Source organism: Spironucleus salmonicida, chromosome 5 (genome assembly GCF_000497125.1).
Source record: "Spironucleus salmonicida strain ATCC 50377 chromosome 5, whole genome shotgun sequence".
NCBI lineage: Eukaryota > Fornicata > Diplomonadida > Hexamitidae > Spironucleus > Spironucleus salmonicida.
In genome coordinates, this window is record NC_090600.1 from 1,582,120 (window position 1) to 1,597,031 (window position 14,912).

Here is a 14,912-nt window from a genome sequence, read left to right on the forward strand (position 1 = left end):
TGTATTAAATCAGAATTCACTTTATTGAGTCCATAATAGTCACCCGTAGAGTTTCTATAACATGCACTAGTTATGCTTCTTCCAATATTTTCTCATCTAACTCTTTTTCCATTTATTTCATATCATTATTATATTAGTCTGATATTTGCTATATTTATTTTTCAAATTATTTACATGCTAATTCTAATGATTCATTTTGAATTATTAAGTTTTACAGTTCTATTAACTATGAACGATTGTGTTCAAACTTATTAATATCTAATTATTAATCTAAGTGAGTTATTTACTCGATTTAAAGATCCAGTTGTCTCTATGCATCATAATATCTATTTTCATACAATAACAAGTTATCTCCTTGTTCTTAGATCATAATTTCCATATTAGTAAATAGTATTTCAAAATCAATTTCTTCATCGTTATCTGCCTGCTCTTCCTTCAAATCGCTATCAGAATATTCATCCACTCGTTCTAAATCACGTGGTAACGTTAACAAACGATGTTATATTAGAAATTCTGGAGAGCTTAAATTGACTAGCTGCACTTTCTAATCTATTTTGTTCTTGGCTTCGCCAAGTTTAAAAATTTAACGTTGGTATTCTTCGAGCTACCTCATTAGCACCTCGACCTGTGAGTCTTTCTCTGCCAGGGCTGCTTTGATGGCGTCCATTTCTGCTATATCGACGGCGGGTTCTGCCGCGGAGTCCGATACGTTATTCATCTGCTGCTCGAGGAGCTCATACTCCATTCTCATCTGGTCTAGCTGCGCCTGTAGGGTTTGCCGCTCATTGTCGCCCGACGCGATAACCTGGCCTTGGTCATTGAGGATCTGCTCGAGTTGCTAGAACTCCTGCGTCTTGTCGTTCAGTTCCTATTGGAGGCTTTGGATTTACTCCGTTAGGTCTACCAGTACTTCCTCAGTTTGAATTTGCCTGCCTTCTTATTCGCGTAGCTCCTGAACCTACTTTGATAGCGATTCTCGCTCACATGCCCCACTCGCGATATCGCTATCGAGCTATGCTAAACGGGTCATGGCAGAGGCTGCGTCTGCTTGCATTTAATCATTCGCCTCGACCAATTCCAAAATTTAACGTTGGTATTCTTCGAGCTACCTCATTAGCACCTCGACCTGTGAGTCTTTCTCTGCCAGGGCTGCTTTGATGGCGTCCATTTCTGCTATATCGACGGCGGGTTCTGCCGCGGAGTCCGATACGTTATTCATCTGCTGCTCGAGGAGCTCATACTCCATTCTCATCTGGTCTAGCTGCGCCTGTAGGGTTTGCCGCTCATTGTCGCCCGACGCGATAACCTGGCCTTGGTCATTGAGGATCTGCTCGAGTTGCTAGAACTCCTGCGTCTTGTCGTTCAGTTCCTATTGGAGGCTTTGGATTTACTCCGTTAGGTCTACCAGTACTTCCTCAGTTTGAATTTGCCTGCCTTCTTATTCGCGTAGCTCCTGAACCTACTTTGATAGCGATTCTCGCTCACATGCCCCACTCGCGATATCGCTATCGAGCTATGCTAAACGGGTCATGGCAGAGGCTGCGTCTGCTTGCATTTAATCATTCGCCTCGACCAATTCCAAAATTTAACGTTGGTATTCTTCGAGCTACCTCATTAGCACCTCGACCTGTGAGTCTTTCTCTGCCAGGGCTGCTTTGATGGCGTCCATTTCTGCTATATCGACGGCGGGTTCTGCCGCGGAGTCCGATACGTTATTCATCTGCTGCTCGAGGAGCTCATACTCCATTCTCATCTGGTCTAGCTGCGCCTGTAGGGTTTGCCGCTCATTGTCGCCCGACGCGATAACCTGGCCTTGGTCATTGAGGATCTGCTCGAGTTGCTAGAACTCCTGCGTCTTGTCGTTCAGTTCCTATTGGAGGCTTTGGATTTACTCCGTTAGGTCTACCAGTACTTCCTCAGTTTGAATTTGCCTGCCTTCTTATTCGCGTAGCTCCTGAACCTACTTTGATAGCGATTCTCGCTCACATGCCCCACTCGCGATATCGCTATCGAGCTATGCTAAACGGGTCATGGCAGAGGCTGCGTCTGCTTGCATTTAATCATTCGCCTCGACCAATTCCAAAATTTAACGTTGGTATTCTTCGAGCTACCTCATTAGCACCTCGACCTGTGAGTCTTTCTCTGCCAGGGCTGCTTTGATGGCGTCCATTTCTGCTATATCGACGGCGGGTTCTGCCGCGGAGTCCGATACGTTATTCATCTGCTGCTCGAGGAGCTCATACTCCATTCTCATCTGGTCTAGCTGCGCCTGTAGGGTTTGCCGCTCATTGTCGCCCGACGCGATAACCTGGCCTTGGTCATTGAGGATCTGCTCGAGTTGCTAGAACTCCTGCGTCTTGTCGTTCAGTTCCTATTGGAGGCTTTGGATTTACTCCGTTAGGTCTACCAGTACTTCCTCAGTTTGAATTTGCCTGCCTTCTTATTCGCGTAGCTCCTGAACCTACTTTGATAGCGATTCTCGCTCACATGCCCCACTCGCGATATCGCTATCGAGCTATGCTAAACGGGTCATGGCAGAGGCTGCGTCTGCTTGCATTTAATCATTCGCCTCGACCAATTCCAAAATTTAACGTTGGTATTCTTCGAGCTACCTCATTAGCACCTCGACCTGTGAGTCTTTCTCTGCCAGGGCTGCTTTGATGGCGTCCATTTCTGCTATATCGACGGCGGGTTCTGCCGCGGAGTCCGATACGTTATTCATCTGCTGCTCGAGGAGCTCATACTCCATTCTCATCTGGTCTAGCTGCGCCTGTAGGGTTTGCCGCTCATTGTCGCCCGACGCGATAACCTGGCCTTGGTCATTGAGGATCTGCTCGAGTTGCTAGAACTCCTGCGTCTTGTCGTTCAGTTCCTATTGGAGGCTTTGGATTTACTCCGTTAGGTCTACCAGTACTTCCTCAGTTTGAATTTGCCTGCCTTCTTATTCGCGTAGCTCCTGAACCTACTTTGATAGCGATTCTCGCTCACATGCCCCACTCGCGATATCGCTATCGAGCTATGCTAAACGGGTCATGGCAGAGGCTGCGTCTGCTTGCATTTAATCATTCGCCTCGACCAATTCCAAAATTTAACGTTGGTATTCTTCGAGCTACCTCATTAGCACCTCGACCTGTGAGTCTTTCTCTGCCAGGGCTGCTTTGATGGCGTCCATTTCTGCTATATCGACGGCGGGTTCTGCCGCGGAGTCCGATACGTTATTCATCTGCTGCTCGAGGAGCTCATACTCCATTCTCATCTGGTCTAGCTGCGCCTGTAGGGTTTGCCGCTCATTGTCGCCCGACGCGATAACCTGGCCTTGGTCATTGAGGATCTGTTCTAACTACAATATTTATGTATCTTTTAGTTTAATCTATTCTAAACTAAACGTATCTTAACTATTATCATGTTTTAATAGCTCTTATACTTAACATGATTTTTTATCAATTAATATTGCTTGTTTATGAACCAACTCATTTAATTATGAAATTTCTACTTATAAATCTTTCTCTAAAAATTCATATCGCTCCAGATTCTATTTCTATGTTTCGACAATGTATCTAAGTTCTTCATATTCAAATTTTTACTCCATCTCTAGGTTACTGGAAAATGAATCTAATGTTAATCCTTTTTTAACTTTTTATGAAAGTAATTAGTTTTCGAGCACAAGTTCTGCATTTTTGAGCCTCTATTAATTTAATAATTTCATTAAATTAGGGCTGATATTCATTATTTAAATGTTGGAAATTCATAATTAAAATATAATACTATTATTTTTGATATTTCACGTTTCTCTTCAATGCATCTTCTCATTACTGGAAGTGTTGGCACAGGTAAAACTTCGCTATCTAATATTTTGGGTGCAAAACTTAATATTGAGGTGATACATATTTCTGATTTAATTATTGACTAAAAATTATACAAGTAATATGATGAGTTGTTTGATTCTTATATCCCAGATGAAGATAGAATAATTCAGTACTTTAAAGAAAAGATTATTTCAAAACATAAAGATTTTATTATAGATCATCATAGCTTTGATATTTTTAGTAATAAATTTTTAGACCTAACAATTGTTTTACATTCAGATCTTAAAGTTTTGAAATAAAGACTTTCTCTCAGACAGTATTCAGAAAAGAAAATAGATGAAAATTTATAATGTGAAATTATGGATGTAGTAGCTGATGAGGCATATAGGAGATTTAAAAATATTTTAGAATTAACAAATGACACTAACGAAGATTAAGCTAAAAATATTGATATAATTATAATGGCGTTAAATAAATTGAAATCTGCATAAAAAGAAGGTTATGAAGAAGAATGGGAGACAGATGAAGAATGATCAAATATTAGAAAAAATTAAATTGGTTTAATTTATATTTAATTACTATATAATATGAATCTAGTATATAATAAATTAATGTAGTCTGAACCTTCTACAACTACTTAAGAAAATACTAATTTATAGGATACTTAACCACCTCTAAGAACTACTTATTTACATGCAAAAATTTAAGAAAATCTATCGATTAAAATTCTGAAGGAAGAGAATTACTTTACACCACATTAATTTACACGTTATTTTGATGTCATTAAGTTGACACCATTTCTCACCAATTCTGGTTCAATTTAGCAATTAATATCATCTATTCACTCCTGTAGTAATGAATCACAGTATTTTCCAGCTTCAAATGTACTTAAAAAAGAATATTTTATATCTTAATCTGAAGAAGAAACTCTCGTCACAGTTGCTCTTAAACCACCTTTTTCGTTTGTATGGTCTATAATTATTACATTTGCACGTCTCGACTACGATATTATTTATCCATGCGCAAGTTTCGAGCTAATTTTATCATAAGAGCCACTGTGCGTGTTCCCAGCGTTTAAAGCTAATTTTGATCTAAAAATAACTGATAAACCTCAAACTTTCTCACTCCCTCAAAATCTGCCCTGTGTTCGTTTTGCTCATTTTAAGTTTTCAAAAGCACTTTAAAGGTCCCCTTTATCACTATAGAAAATGCTTTCCATCTCTAATATTGAGGCTAGTGGCGTATCTCTAGATTTTCTAGCATTAAATGCTATGTATGCAAGAAATTCAAGTAGAATTTCTTCTAAATTGACCCGTACTAGCCTGATTGGAAGAGATAGTTTACGCCAGGCAGTAACTAGTGTAAAGGGTTTTGAACAGACTCTGGAGACTATTAACGTGATAGCAGAATAACATGAGCATAGAAAGGCTATTGCACGAGGACTTGACTTGCCTGTTTAGCTTACATAGGGTGAGTCAGTGGAAATAATTGAAAACTGTATTTTTACGAAAAAATGGTTCTGAGAATCACTAAGGTCAAGGGTCATTCGACAAAATTGCTAGCTACTCTTTCAGTATCTTGGATTATTACTCTAATTAAATAATCCGCTCATCGTCGATTGATGCTTTCTCGTTCAAATTATCGATAATCTACTTTAGAATTGCCACTTTTTCTGGTTATTATAGAGTGAGATTTTGGATTTCCGTATGATAGTCTAAAACTTACGATTTTAGGATCTGAATTGTTTTTAGTTACTAATCAATTAGTAGCTAAGATTCATCAATATTCTCATGAATGACACTCTTAGTGGTAGAGTTAGACTTTGAAGATAACGCCAAAATATCTTTTTAAGCTTCATTTTCGCTCGCTTCCGCGCTCAATGCTTTCTAGAACTGAAGTTTCCTCATATCAGCCTCTTATTTATCATATTTATCATTCAGAATACTAATAATTTTGCTCTATTTTTCTACAGTTTAAGTCAAATCAATCATTTAATTCACCATTTTATCTTGCAACGCTTCTACTTCATCTACGATAACATTTTCAGTAATGCTTTTTGGTGTATTTCTTAAATTCTAATTTTGATCATTTATCTACTAGCCTTTAAGTCGTTTGTTTTCGGTCCTAATTTCGTCCAGTGTAGAATTTAGCTATTCCAGATTGTGCTTCAAAATTGAGTTCTCACGTTAGTTTTCATGTGCAATTTTTTCGAGTTTAGATGTAGCTATGGTATTATAATCTTTTGACTACATTTCCTGGATTTTAATTTTTAGCATAGAAATTTCCGCCTTTAGAGCTGGAATGTTACCAGGATTAGACTGCGGTGTTGGTAGTGTCACTGAGTTTAAAAAACTTATTTCATCGTTAGCAGCCTATAAATCTAATAATAGTTTGGCGTTGATGTGCTAAAGCTATTTATACTGCCGTTCCATTTTTATATTAGTTAAAAATAATATAATAACATACCTAATGATTTTTTCACTTCATATTGATGTTCTCACAAACTCCATAATAACTCAAGACGCTTCTTACACAGTTCAATATCAATGATGACGTCGTAGAGTGCTTATTAGAAGATGTAAGAACATAAAATTTTGAAAACAAAATATCAACTTACTATGAAAATGGAGAGGTACGCACATATATTGATATCGAAAGCCAGTATTAAATAAATCCATTGTTATTAGCAGCTATGACAGATTAAGTTAAATTTTAGAATATTTCTGATAGTCTAGAACTTCCCAATCTACTCAACTATGCTGCAAAAGTTTAATCTTCTGTAGTCCTTCTTCCATGCTAGTTTGTTGTTCCTAGCTATTATAAAGATATTTATGAAAATTCAACAGATACACATTCACTATGTTTAGACGATATCATAGTGAGAAAAGGTATTTTTAGTGTGGAGGGGAGAAATTTGATAGATTTAGACTTTATGGAGGGTTCACTAGGGTCAGTATATAGTAGTAGTATCTGTTTCAATTTCTCGCACAATCCAATGCTGAAACTATCTCAAATACGGAAATTTTTAGAAATTAATTAATTTAAAGCTAAATAGATTATAGCTGTAAACATCAATATTGATTGTGACTTATAAGATGAGATTACATTAGACTAGAAGTTATTATAGGAGTCGTACTTTCTTAACTTTGTTGATACTAGTTAAGAGTATAGCTATCAAAATTGTAAAAAAGTATTTATAGATTAATCGGATTTACCTAAGTTAACCACCACTTAATTTCCAAATATGAAAGATCTATGTGTATCATTTTCAACAGAATTTTAACTATCCACATAAATTTAAAAGTAATTAACAAGTATAAATAATTAGTAGTTTAATAAAAATATTTTTTTTATTATTAACAACGAGGTTACACTCGATTATCAGTAAATAAATACGATTAAAAATGATTTTGATGAGAAAATTTCAAGAGCTAAAATTTTGTTTACTGAGCCTATAGAAAGAACTACACTCAATAATGGCTAAATTTTGCTAACAAATACAGAAAATAATGCTGCATTCGTCTTCTTTGAAGGCCTAATCAATAATAAAGCTACTTTAACATCACTTTCAGAGTCTAATATCCTTAATATTTACCACTAATAAAACAACCAAGTTTTCCAGATATTGATACAAAAAGAGTAAATTCTCAAAAATCAGCCTTTATATCTATTCCAGTCATTTTGGCCCTAAAAGCTAGCTCAAGAAAACGCTTTTTTGAACCTTATATTCTCCCAAAAGAAATTTCCTAAACTGCAATTTCCATCATTTGACAACTCTTCTATTTTCAATGTAATCCGCCAACTTAACGCATCATCTATAATTTCTAAAGAGCCTATTATTGGTTATTTTGAACCAATGCCAATTTCTATTTCTCTCTTATGCTGCTGCTAATCTAGCTAGTTCATCTCTGAACTTTTCACTCTTCATAACAAATTTGAGGCCATCCAGCTTCTCTTGTCTGGTCAAATTAAAAATTTGATCCCTTTCACTCCTGAAAAAAATGTCGTTATCTAGATCAACGAGGGAGTGGTTTAACAATTTACAATTGAATTCAAAAACGCTAAATAGCCAGAATTTAGCGTTTTAGATTAAAATGTTTCACCGTACATCGCTTAGCTGAAGCAGCAATTTGGCTCTGAAAACTTGACTGTTATTTGCGATTTGGACTGCAAATTCTTCTCTATTTTGTAGATTAAGTGATGTCCAAAACCTCATTTTCTATAATTATTTACTAAAATTTTAGGCACCACCACGTCAAAAACCCAATAAATATGACCCAGAATATACCCAATTATCATTGGTAAAAGTGACCTTTTGTTAATATATCTGATTAGCATATTTAGGAATGGAAGAACCGGTGCCTAGAGAGGGAGAAATCCCATGAACACAAAAAGTGAATCTGGATTCAATCTGACCCAAAGGTATGTAATAGCTCCAAAAAAGCAAGAGGATGCCTCTTTGATTACTAGGAAATATGCAAAAATAACAGTAAACGTGTAAATATAGAACAGGAATCCAATAAGCTTTTTTACTTTTCCAGCGAAAAATGATTTTTCAAGCTGTGAAATATAGTTTATATTATTAATGAAGAAGAATATATTGAAAAGTGAAAGTTTTCCTAAGTAGAGGACACCGGTTATTAGGCGGTAATACTCACCAGCCGTGATAGTGTAAAAATCTAACGTAAAAGCATATTTAGAGCAAATATTAAAAGTTGTTAGTAAAGATAAAGTTAGTGAAGATAAAAGAATTGTTGCAGAAATAGGACTTTATAGCATCTATGGTATGTTCTGCATTTTTTAAGTTTTAAATATTTGAAATATTATATAATATTAAATTGATCATATTTCTAACTATTCAATAGTTACATCAATTGGTACACCTTGAGCTTATAATGTGTGCAAAGCATCTTTCATTTTATTTTTCTGTTTTTCCAATTACTGTGTTTAAAAATCTACTTGCGCCATGGATGCATCTAGAAGTCTGCGTTACTATGCTATGTCTGTATATTCCTTGGAAATATCCAGGAATTTTTCATGTTCATATTATTACTATTTTTCAATCTATTCAAAATCAATAAATACTTTTGCATCTTCAAATCTTGGTGATGTTCCAATTACAGTTAATGGTATTGTTGGTACATTATACTAATTTCTAGAATATTATAGCTACTGTGAGGTTCCTGAATTTAATTAAAACTATTTTATAGAATCTTAATTAATAGCCTCAGCATATTTCAGTGGCTATTATGAGTCATTGCTCTATGGCATACTAGAAAATTATTGTGATGGATTTAAAATGGTTACTGGGATACTTTGTATTGTAATCTTAGTCGGCGATGTTGTTTTTTTAGAAATCTAATTGGTTTAATTCTGGTTTTTGGTTCCATTTAATGGTTATGATTATTATAATGAACTATTCTATTATGTATATGTAGAATGGTTCCCAGCAGTGCTTAGTTTTAGTTGCTCCGTATATTAACTATTTCCTTACTATGATTAATGCTAAGGACCTATCATATATTATTATTAATACTATGGTTAGACTTATTATATTTATTATGGTACTTATTGTTATTAAATCTATGGGAATTAAACATATTATAAGGGCTATAACGGCATTTATTGAGCATTACTATAACTTTACTGTAGTACTGGAGTAGGTTAGAGTTGAATGCGCTATTGTTAAATTGGTAGCTATTAACTCTAGTATAATTGCTAGTTAGGAACCACTTAAATTGGCTATTATATGTATTAAACTTATGGATAAACCTATTTCTACTATTAAATTGGTAATACTTGTTATTATTAATTTATATTTTAACTATATGATTATATATTAGGGGATAAGGATTAGTGTTATGGTTAATACTAAGCAAAAGATTATTCTCTAGGTAAAACCTATTAAGACAATTGCTGAATTTACTACTGCTGAGGTTAACTATTTTATTATTAATATTATTACTATGGTTGTACTTTTTATTGATAAATTTGATTATTACCATTTGATTTTATGTACTAATCATCTTATAATGCACGAAAGCTCTATTATTACTCGATACAAACATCATCATAGTCATTTTCCATTGAGTTAAGACTTTCTGCTATTAAATCATCTTTAGTCGACTCTCTTTATAGATGGGCTCTTTCTGGCTATAAAGACTATTTAATATCGTCATAATATTATGACGTAGGTTATACTGGTATACGTGCTGAATCTACCCATTTATAAGTATCAGTTACTTATTTTTCGCCGAAAACGTATTTTTATGATAAATTTTTAACACGATCTAGTTCTTTTTGCTTTTATTTCAATCTCATTTATGCAACATCTTCATTATGTTAAGCTTTCTTAATTGAAGATGAACTTGACCGAGATAATTCTTTAGCAGAACTTTATTACTTTTATAATTACTTAGATAATTCTTCAATTCTACATTACAGTGAAAAACATTCTTTTTTATATTTCATTGCCGAATTTTCAAATTTTTATGCTTTTCCTTTTTAAATATCTAAATTTTATTTGTTAAGCGGTTCGATATCATCTAAAAGCTATAAAGTTTACTAAAATGCATATGCAAGCTCGTATAAATCACGCTATGTAGGTTAAACTAAATTGATTGTGTGTAATATCCCATAATTTCTTGTTCTGCGTGAAATTTATCTAGATAACTCGTAAAGTTCGTCATCAACAACGTGTGGTGTTAATCTTTATGTAAGTTTGTATTAATCAGAATTTACCTACTGATACATTTCCAAAATCTATAATTATTTATGATAGATATATAATATTTTAATATAAAATGAGTATGCCTTTTGGCGAGACAGCTACATATGAAACCTTAAGCTAGCAATATGGCTCCCAATTTAAAAAATTAGATATAGAGTAACAACTAGAGTTCTATCAAAATCTATCCTATGATGACAGCTTTAAAATAAAATTATTAACAACATAAAGAATTGGTTATGGTTTTAATAAAATAGTTATAAATGAAGATAAGTATAGATTGTTAAATAAATCTCCTTTTCTTACATTTAAAGACTTTTCCATTAGTATAATGAAAAAGTTTTTTGAAAAGCCTACGTAACTTTCATTAAAAGAATCCGACCAATCAGAAGATAACTCACTATTTAATGATTTTAAAGACTCATTAAAGCTATCAATATTGCCCCCATAAGGTATTTGCTTAGCGTGTGTTGTGAATGATAATTTCGTAGTTCCAAATATTATTGAATTAACGGCATTATTAAGTATTATTGTCGAAAGAAGATTTAAATACAACACAAAATTACTATTTCCAGTTGATATTCAGACTAATATGTAAGGAGATATAATAAATCTTGAAAGCATCCCTATTTTTAATCAAAAATAAACGGATACTATAGAATATTTAAGTCTATAATATGGTATGTTTATTAAAACATAATAAGGTTGCCTTATGTCTACAATATGGAAGGAAGCCAAGAGAATTTCTTCAACAATTTCATAAGATATAATATTTTCGGGAATTGAAAAATAAGAATCTCTAATGGATTATATGTTGGATCCATATTATAACGTTGAATTAGATGATTAAATGTGGACTGGATGGATAGTTATTAATGGATACATTGATTGGGACAAAGATTTATTCGATCATCCTTAAAATTGGTAAGAACTTTTATTATTAATATAATAATTTACATAGTATGGGGACGAATAATTTAACTAAATTATTGCTAATACTTTAGGTAAAAAGTATCTTAATGGTTGGTGATTGTTTATAATAATATATATTATGGTAGTCATTTTATATTTTATAATGTTTACGGCATCTCCTCCACTATAGGATGATATTAGAGTTTTAGCTGATGTGTTTTGGCGCTATGCCAAGTGTTCAAAATCATAAAAATATAGAATATCATCTTATTTTGTGTTTATCGGTTGTCCTAGGCTTAGACTAACTGAAACTACAACTGTTATTCAAAAATCAATTACTTCTAGATTTATAGAGAAAGTATATCCCCCTAATGATTCAATCTTTTCTATAAGTAGTTTATAGCTTACAAATTCTCGACCGTTTAAAGTGTAATTTTAATAGGCGATAACAGCTGGTGGTGAGCTAAGATAATTTGGTTCAAAGAAATATAAAATAAGTAACTCTGAATAGTTCCTTTTTGCTTCGCCATTTGCTAGCGATTTTGTAATCTAGGTTTAAAGGATATAGTAGTGGGATGATGAAATATAAGGTGTTTTAGAAAAACGGGTTGGTTAAATATAAATATTTAGTGGCACATATTGTAATTTTGAAGTTAGTGGTGGTATTATTGAGAAGAACAATGAGAAAAATAATTTTATTGAAATAGTAATACTTTTTACGTAGTTCGATTAGTTTGGTGAGGTTGAATGTAAAACTAGTGCTGAAGAATTTTTAAATTTGCTTAAAAAATTATCGGGAGAATTATAATGATTATTTAATATATTATACAGTATAATATTATGTTTTATCCACTCTAAGATGAAACAATAGTTAGATCAATTTTCTAAATAAACAGATAAAGCAACCAAATAGCACCTTACGAAATAGGTGGATCCATCAAAATTTAAAACTGGTGGAACAGTTGATATGCCGAGAGTATCTTTTCCTTGTGTATATGTATCAAACGAAAGCTATTAAAACCTAGGATCTATAGTTAATATCGTATATCGAGATGGATTAATAACGTGTAGATGTATTCCTGCGATCATTGGGGCAAAAATATGTTCATTATTTAAATTATTTGATAATAAGCTATAGTATAGTGAAGTTAATATATATAAAGTCGATACTCCGCTAAAAGTATTGCCTATTTAAATTTAGCCGTTGCAAATTATTAATACTAAAAAGTCAATTTCACGATACCTATAATCTGCTTTTCTAGGTGGAGTTTATTATCCAGACTAAATTGTTGAATAGGCAGTTAATGGATATTTAGTAAAATTTAAGATTATTATATAGGAAGTTGGTATTTTTAATAATGAAAATTTCACTTATTTAAATTATGTGAGTAGTTAAACTATATAGTTTAATCCATCTGGATTTTCAACACAGCTTATATCTCTTTATTAAAATATAATGGATAGAACAACATAGTAGTATCCTATTTCTAGTGCTTTGATTTATGGACCACCAGGACATGGTAAAACAACGTTTATTAGGAGACTTAGTGATCCATTATCCAGTAGTGGTTCTTGTCTAAAAATTTTAGAGGCTGATCAACTACTTGCTGAAATTGATGAATCTAGGTATGACTAGTGTTTAATTTTTTGTGATGAAATAGATGAACTTACAGAATAATAATAATACAAGCTTGGAGAGTTAATGAAAAATATTGGCAGACATGTATTCTTTGTAGGTGCAACTAATAAACCAGAAACTCTTATCAGTTAACTTAAATCATCATTTAATTAATAAATTTTGATTTTATAAGATACCTTTGGTCGAACAAGCTAAATCTAGTCTAAAGTAGACGAACAGATTTTAGTTGAATAGTTACTAAAACAAACTTAGTAGCTTTCACCTGCGGATATAGATTGGTTGTTAAATAATTCATTTAATGAACATAATATAATTTGTATTAATTAATTCCAAAATTAAATAAAAATTTACTAACCGTCAGGTCTTAGAGGACTGCAAATGTAATAACCTGAAGAAGTTTTTGGTCATGAAGCAATTATCGATGATATATTATTATCAATTAAAAATAACTAACATAATAATTTTCTTCTTTTTGGTCCACCAGGGACTGGAAAAAATCAACTAATTAAACATTTTGCAAATTTAAATATAAAAATACCCGTATCATCTTCATCAGAAGTAGTTGGACCGTATGTAGGCCAATCTGAAAAAGCATTAGACAAGCTTTTTAAATAGGCTTCTTTAGTTCATCCATCAATACTTTTTATTGATGAAATAGATGGCCTATTTTGCGATAAGTCATAGTAAAATTAAAGGTTGTTAACAGTATTTTAAGATCTGATTGATTTACAGTTAGCAATAGTTATTGTTGCAACAAACAAGCCTTATAAGCTACCTGATTAAATTAGATCTAGGTTTAAACCCTGTTATCTTCCCCCATTAAACGCAACATAAGCTGCCAGATTAATTAAATAATAGTTGCATGGCATTAAAGAACTCAACTTTGAATATCTTGGGCAGTTATGCGATGGATGTACAGGATCTGTTATAAAATCAGCATTATATTAAATTAAATAAAAATTAATGTTTTAGGAAATTAATTAAACTTATCAGTAAATATAAATTGAGCATTATTTTTATAAATTGGAAAAAATCTCTGATACCTAGTAAACAATTTATTTAGAATATTTAAAATGACTAAGTTTAATATTATTCTTATTATTTTATTTTTAAATTTTTATTATTGGATAAAGCTATTATCATAAATCATATTAATTTATTTGTATAATAAAATAGGTTTCGGTCTTAAAGTGTATTTTCTCAAGTTTATGTCAGACTTTCAAAATAAAATTACCAATTGAACGTAATATTAGTACTACTAAGTATATTCATATTATTTTCATTCGAAATATAATCTATTTATAAATAGATTATTTTTATTGATATTTCAACATTTTTGATTTTATTAATTAGTATATGCGACTATTTATTTATCGAGTACCAATTTCGTAAACAGTAAATATTTGAAATGAGTGAAAATAATTTAAAATAATTTTATTAAGTTTAACCAAAAAATTGCAACTTAAATATTTAGCGATAAACATCTAGAAATCAAATTAATATATTTATTATAGAGTAGGCTGTAAGTACTGATATATTTTACAAAAAGTATAATATAAAATTATAATTAAATAGGTCTCTATGTGATATAATAATTTAGATGAAATTATAACAATAATAGTTTTCCCTTTATTTACGATTGTATAATTACAATAATAATCAATTTCCAATAGGAACTCTTCGCTAATCATATATAAAAATAGTTATATAATTTTTATTAAATTATAATTATTGATTTTTAATATAATAGTAGTTGACAGAATAATATAATCTCCAAAATTATTAATAGTTGTTTTATCATATCATTTACACAGTTCTTAATTTTATA

The 14,912-nt window shown here is 32.1% G+C and overlaps 11 protein-coding genes across 11 annotated transcripts; 6 read left to right on the forward strand and 5 right to left on the reverse strand. All coding sequences in view use genetic code 6, as the record gives it.

Annotated features, from left to right (window-relative positions):
- Window positions 1–16: 16 nt before the first annotated feature.
- SS50377_25532 (uncharacterized protein) lies at window positions 17–3,706 on the reverse strand (the record flags this gene model as incomplete). The annotated part of the gene is made up of 1 exon (XM_067909364.1): window positions 17–3,706. The coding sequence occupies one exon, from the start codon at window positions 3,704–3,706 to the stop codon at window positions 17–19; it is 3,690 nt and encodes a 1,229-aa protein (XP_067764185.1).
- A 90-nt stretch (window positions 3,707–3,796) lies between these two features.
- SS50377_25533 (adenylate kinase) lies at window positions 3,797–4,339 on the forward strand (the record flags this gene model as incomplete). The annotated part of the gene is made up of 1 exon (XM_067909365.1): window positions 3,797–4,339. The coding sequence occupies one exon, from the start codon at window positions 3,797–3,799 to the stop codon at window positions 4,337–4,339; it is 543 nt and encodes a 180-aa protein (XP_067764186.1).
- Window positions 4,340–4,417: 78 nt separating this feature from the next.
- On the forward strand, window positions 4,418–5,329 carry SS50377_25534 (uncharacterized protein; the record flags this gene model as incomplete). Its single annotated transcript, XM_067909366.1, has 1 exon — window positions 4,418–5,329. One exon carries the CDS (start codon window positions 4,418–4,420, stop codon window positions 5,327–5,329), a length of 912 nt encoding a protein of 303 aa, XP_067764187.1.
- A 12-nt stretch (window positions 5,330–5,341) lies between these two features.
- Window positions 5,342–6,238, reverse strand: SS50377_25535 (uncharacterized protein; the record flags this gene model as incomplete). Its single annotated transcript, XM_067909367.1, has 1 exon — window positions 5,342–6,238. The coding sequence occupies one exon, from the start codon at window positions 6,236–6,238 to the stop codon at window positions 5,342–5,344; it is 897 nt and encodes a 298-aa protein (XP_067764188.1).
- Window positions 6,239–6,297: 59 nt separating this feature from the next.
- Window positions 6,298–8,007, forward strand: SS50377_25536 (uncharacterized protein; the record flags this gene model as incomplete). The annotated part of the gene is made up of 1 exon (XM_067909368.1): window positions 6,298–8,007. The coding sequence occupies one exon, from the start codon at window positions 6,298–6,300 to the stop codon at window positions 8,005–8,007; it is 1,710 nt and encodes a 569-aa protein (XP_067764189.1).
- Window positions 8,008–8,018: 11 nt separating this feature from the next.
- SS50377_25537 (Derlin) lies at window positions 8,019–8,603 on the reverse strand (the record flags this gene model as incomplete). The annotated part of the gene is made up of 1 exon (XM_067909369.1): window positions 8,019–8,603. One exon carries the CDS (start codon window positions 8,601–8,603, stop codon window positions 8,019–8,021), a length of 585 nt encoding a protein of 194 aa, XP_067764190.1.
- Window positions 8,604–8,648: 45 nt separating this feature from the next.
- SS50377_25538 (uncharacterized protein) lies at window positions 8,649–10,559 on the reverse strand (the record flags this gene model as incomplete). The annotated part of the gene is made up of 1 exon (XM_067909370.1): window positions 8,649–10,559. One exon carries the CDS (start codon window positions 10,557–10,559, stop codon window positions 8,649–8,651), a length of 1,911 nt encoding a protein of 636 aa, XP_067764191.1.
- A 305-nt stretch (window positions 10,560–10,864) lies between these two features.
- Window positions 10,865–11,563, forward strand: SS50377_25539 (uncharacterized protein; the record flags this gene model as incomplete). Its single annotated transcript, XM_067909371.1, has 1 exon — window positions 10,865–11,563. The coding sequence occupies one exon, from the start codon at window positions 10,865–10,867 to the stop codon at window positions 11,561–11,563; it is 699 nt and encodes a 232-aa protein (XP_067764192.1).
- Window positions 11,564–11,608: 45 nt separating this feature from the next.
- Window positions 11,609–12,256, forward strand: SS50377_25540 (uncharacterized protein; the record flags this gene model as incomplete). The annotated part of the gene is made up of 1 exon (XM_067909372.1): window positions 11,609–12,256. One exon carries the CDS (start codon window positions 11,609–11,611, stop codon window positions 12,254–12,256), a length of 648 nt encoding a protein of 215 aa, XP_067764193.1.
- A 65-nt stretch (window positions 12,257–12,321) lies between these two features.
- On the reverse strand, window positions 12,322–12,534 carry SS50377_25541 (uncharacterized protein; the record flags this gene model as incomplete). Its single annotated transcript, XM_067909373.1, has 1 exon — window positions 12,322–12,534. One exon carries the CDS (start codon window positions 12,532–12,534, stop codon window positions 12,322–12,324), a length of 213 nt encoding a protein of 70 aa, XP_067764194.1.
- Window positions 12,535–12,901: 367 nt separating this feature from the next.
- SS50377_25542 (Cell division control protein 48) lies at window positions 12,902–14,161 on the forward strand (the record flags this gene model as incomplete). The annotated part of the gene is made up of 1 exon (XM_067909374.1): window positions 12,902–14,161. The coding sequence occupies one exon, from the start codon at window positions 12,902–12,904 to the stop codon at window positions 14,159–14,161; it is 1,260 nt and encodes a 419-aa protein (XP_067764195.1).
- Between the last annotated feature and the right edge of the window lie 751 nt (window positions 14,162–14,912).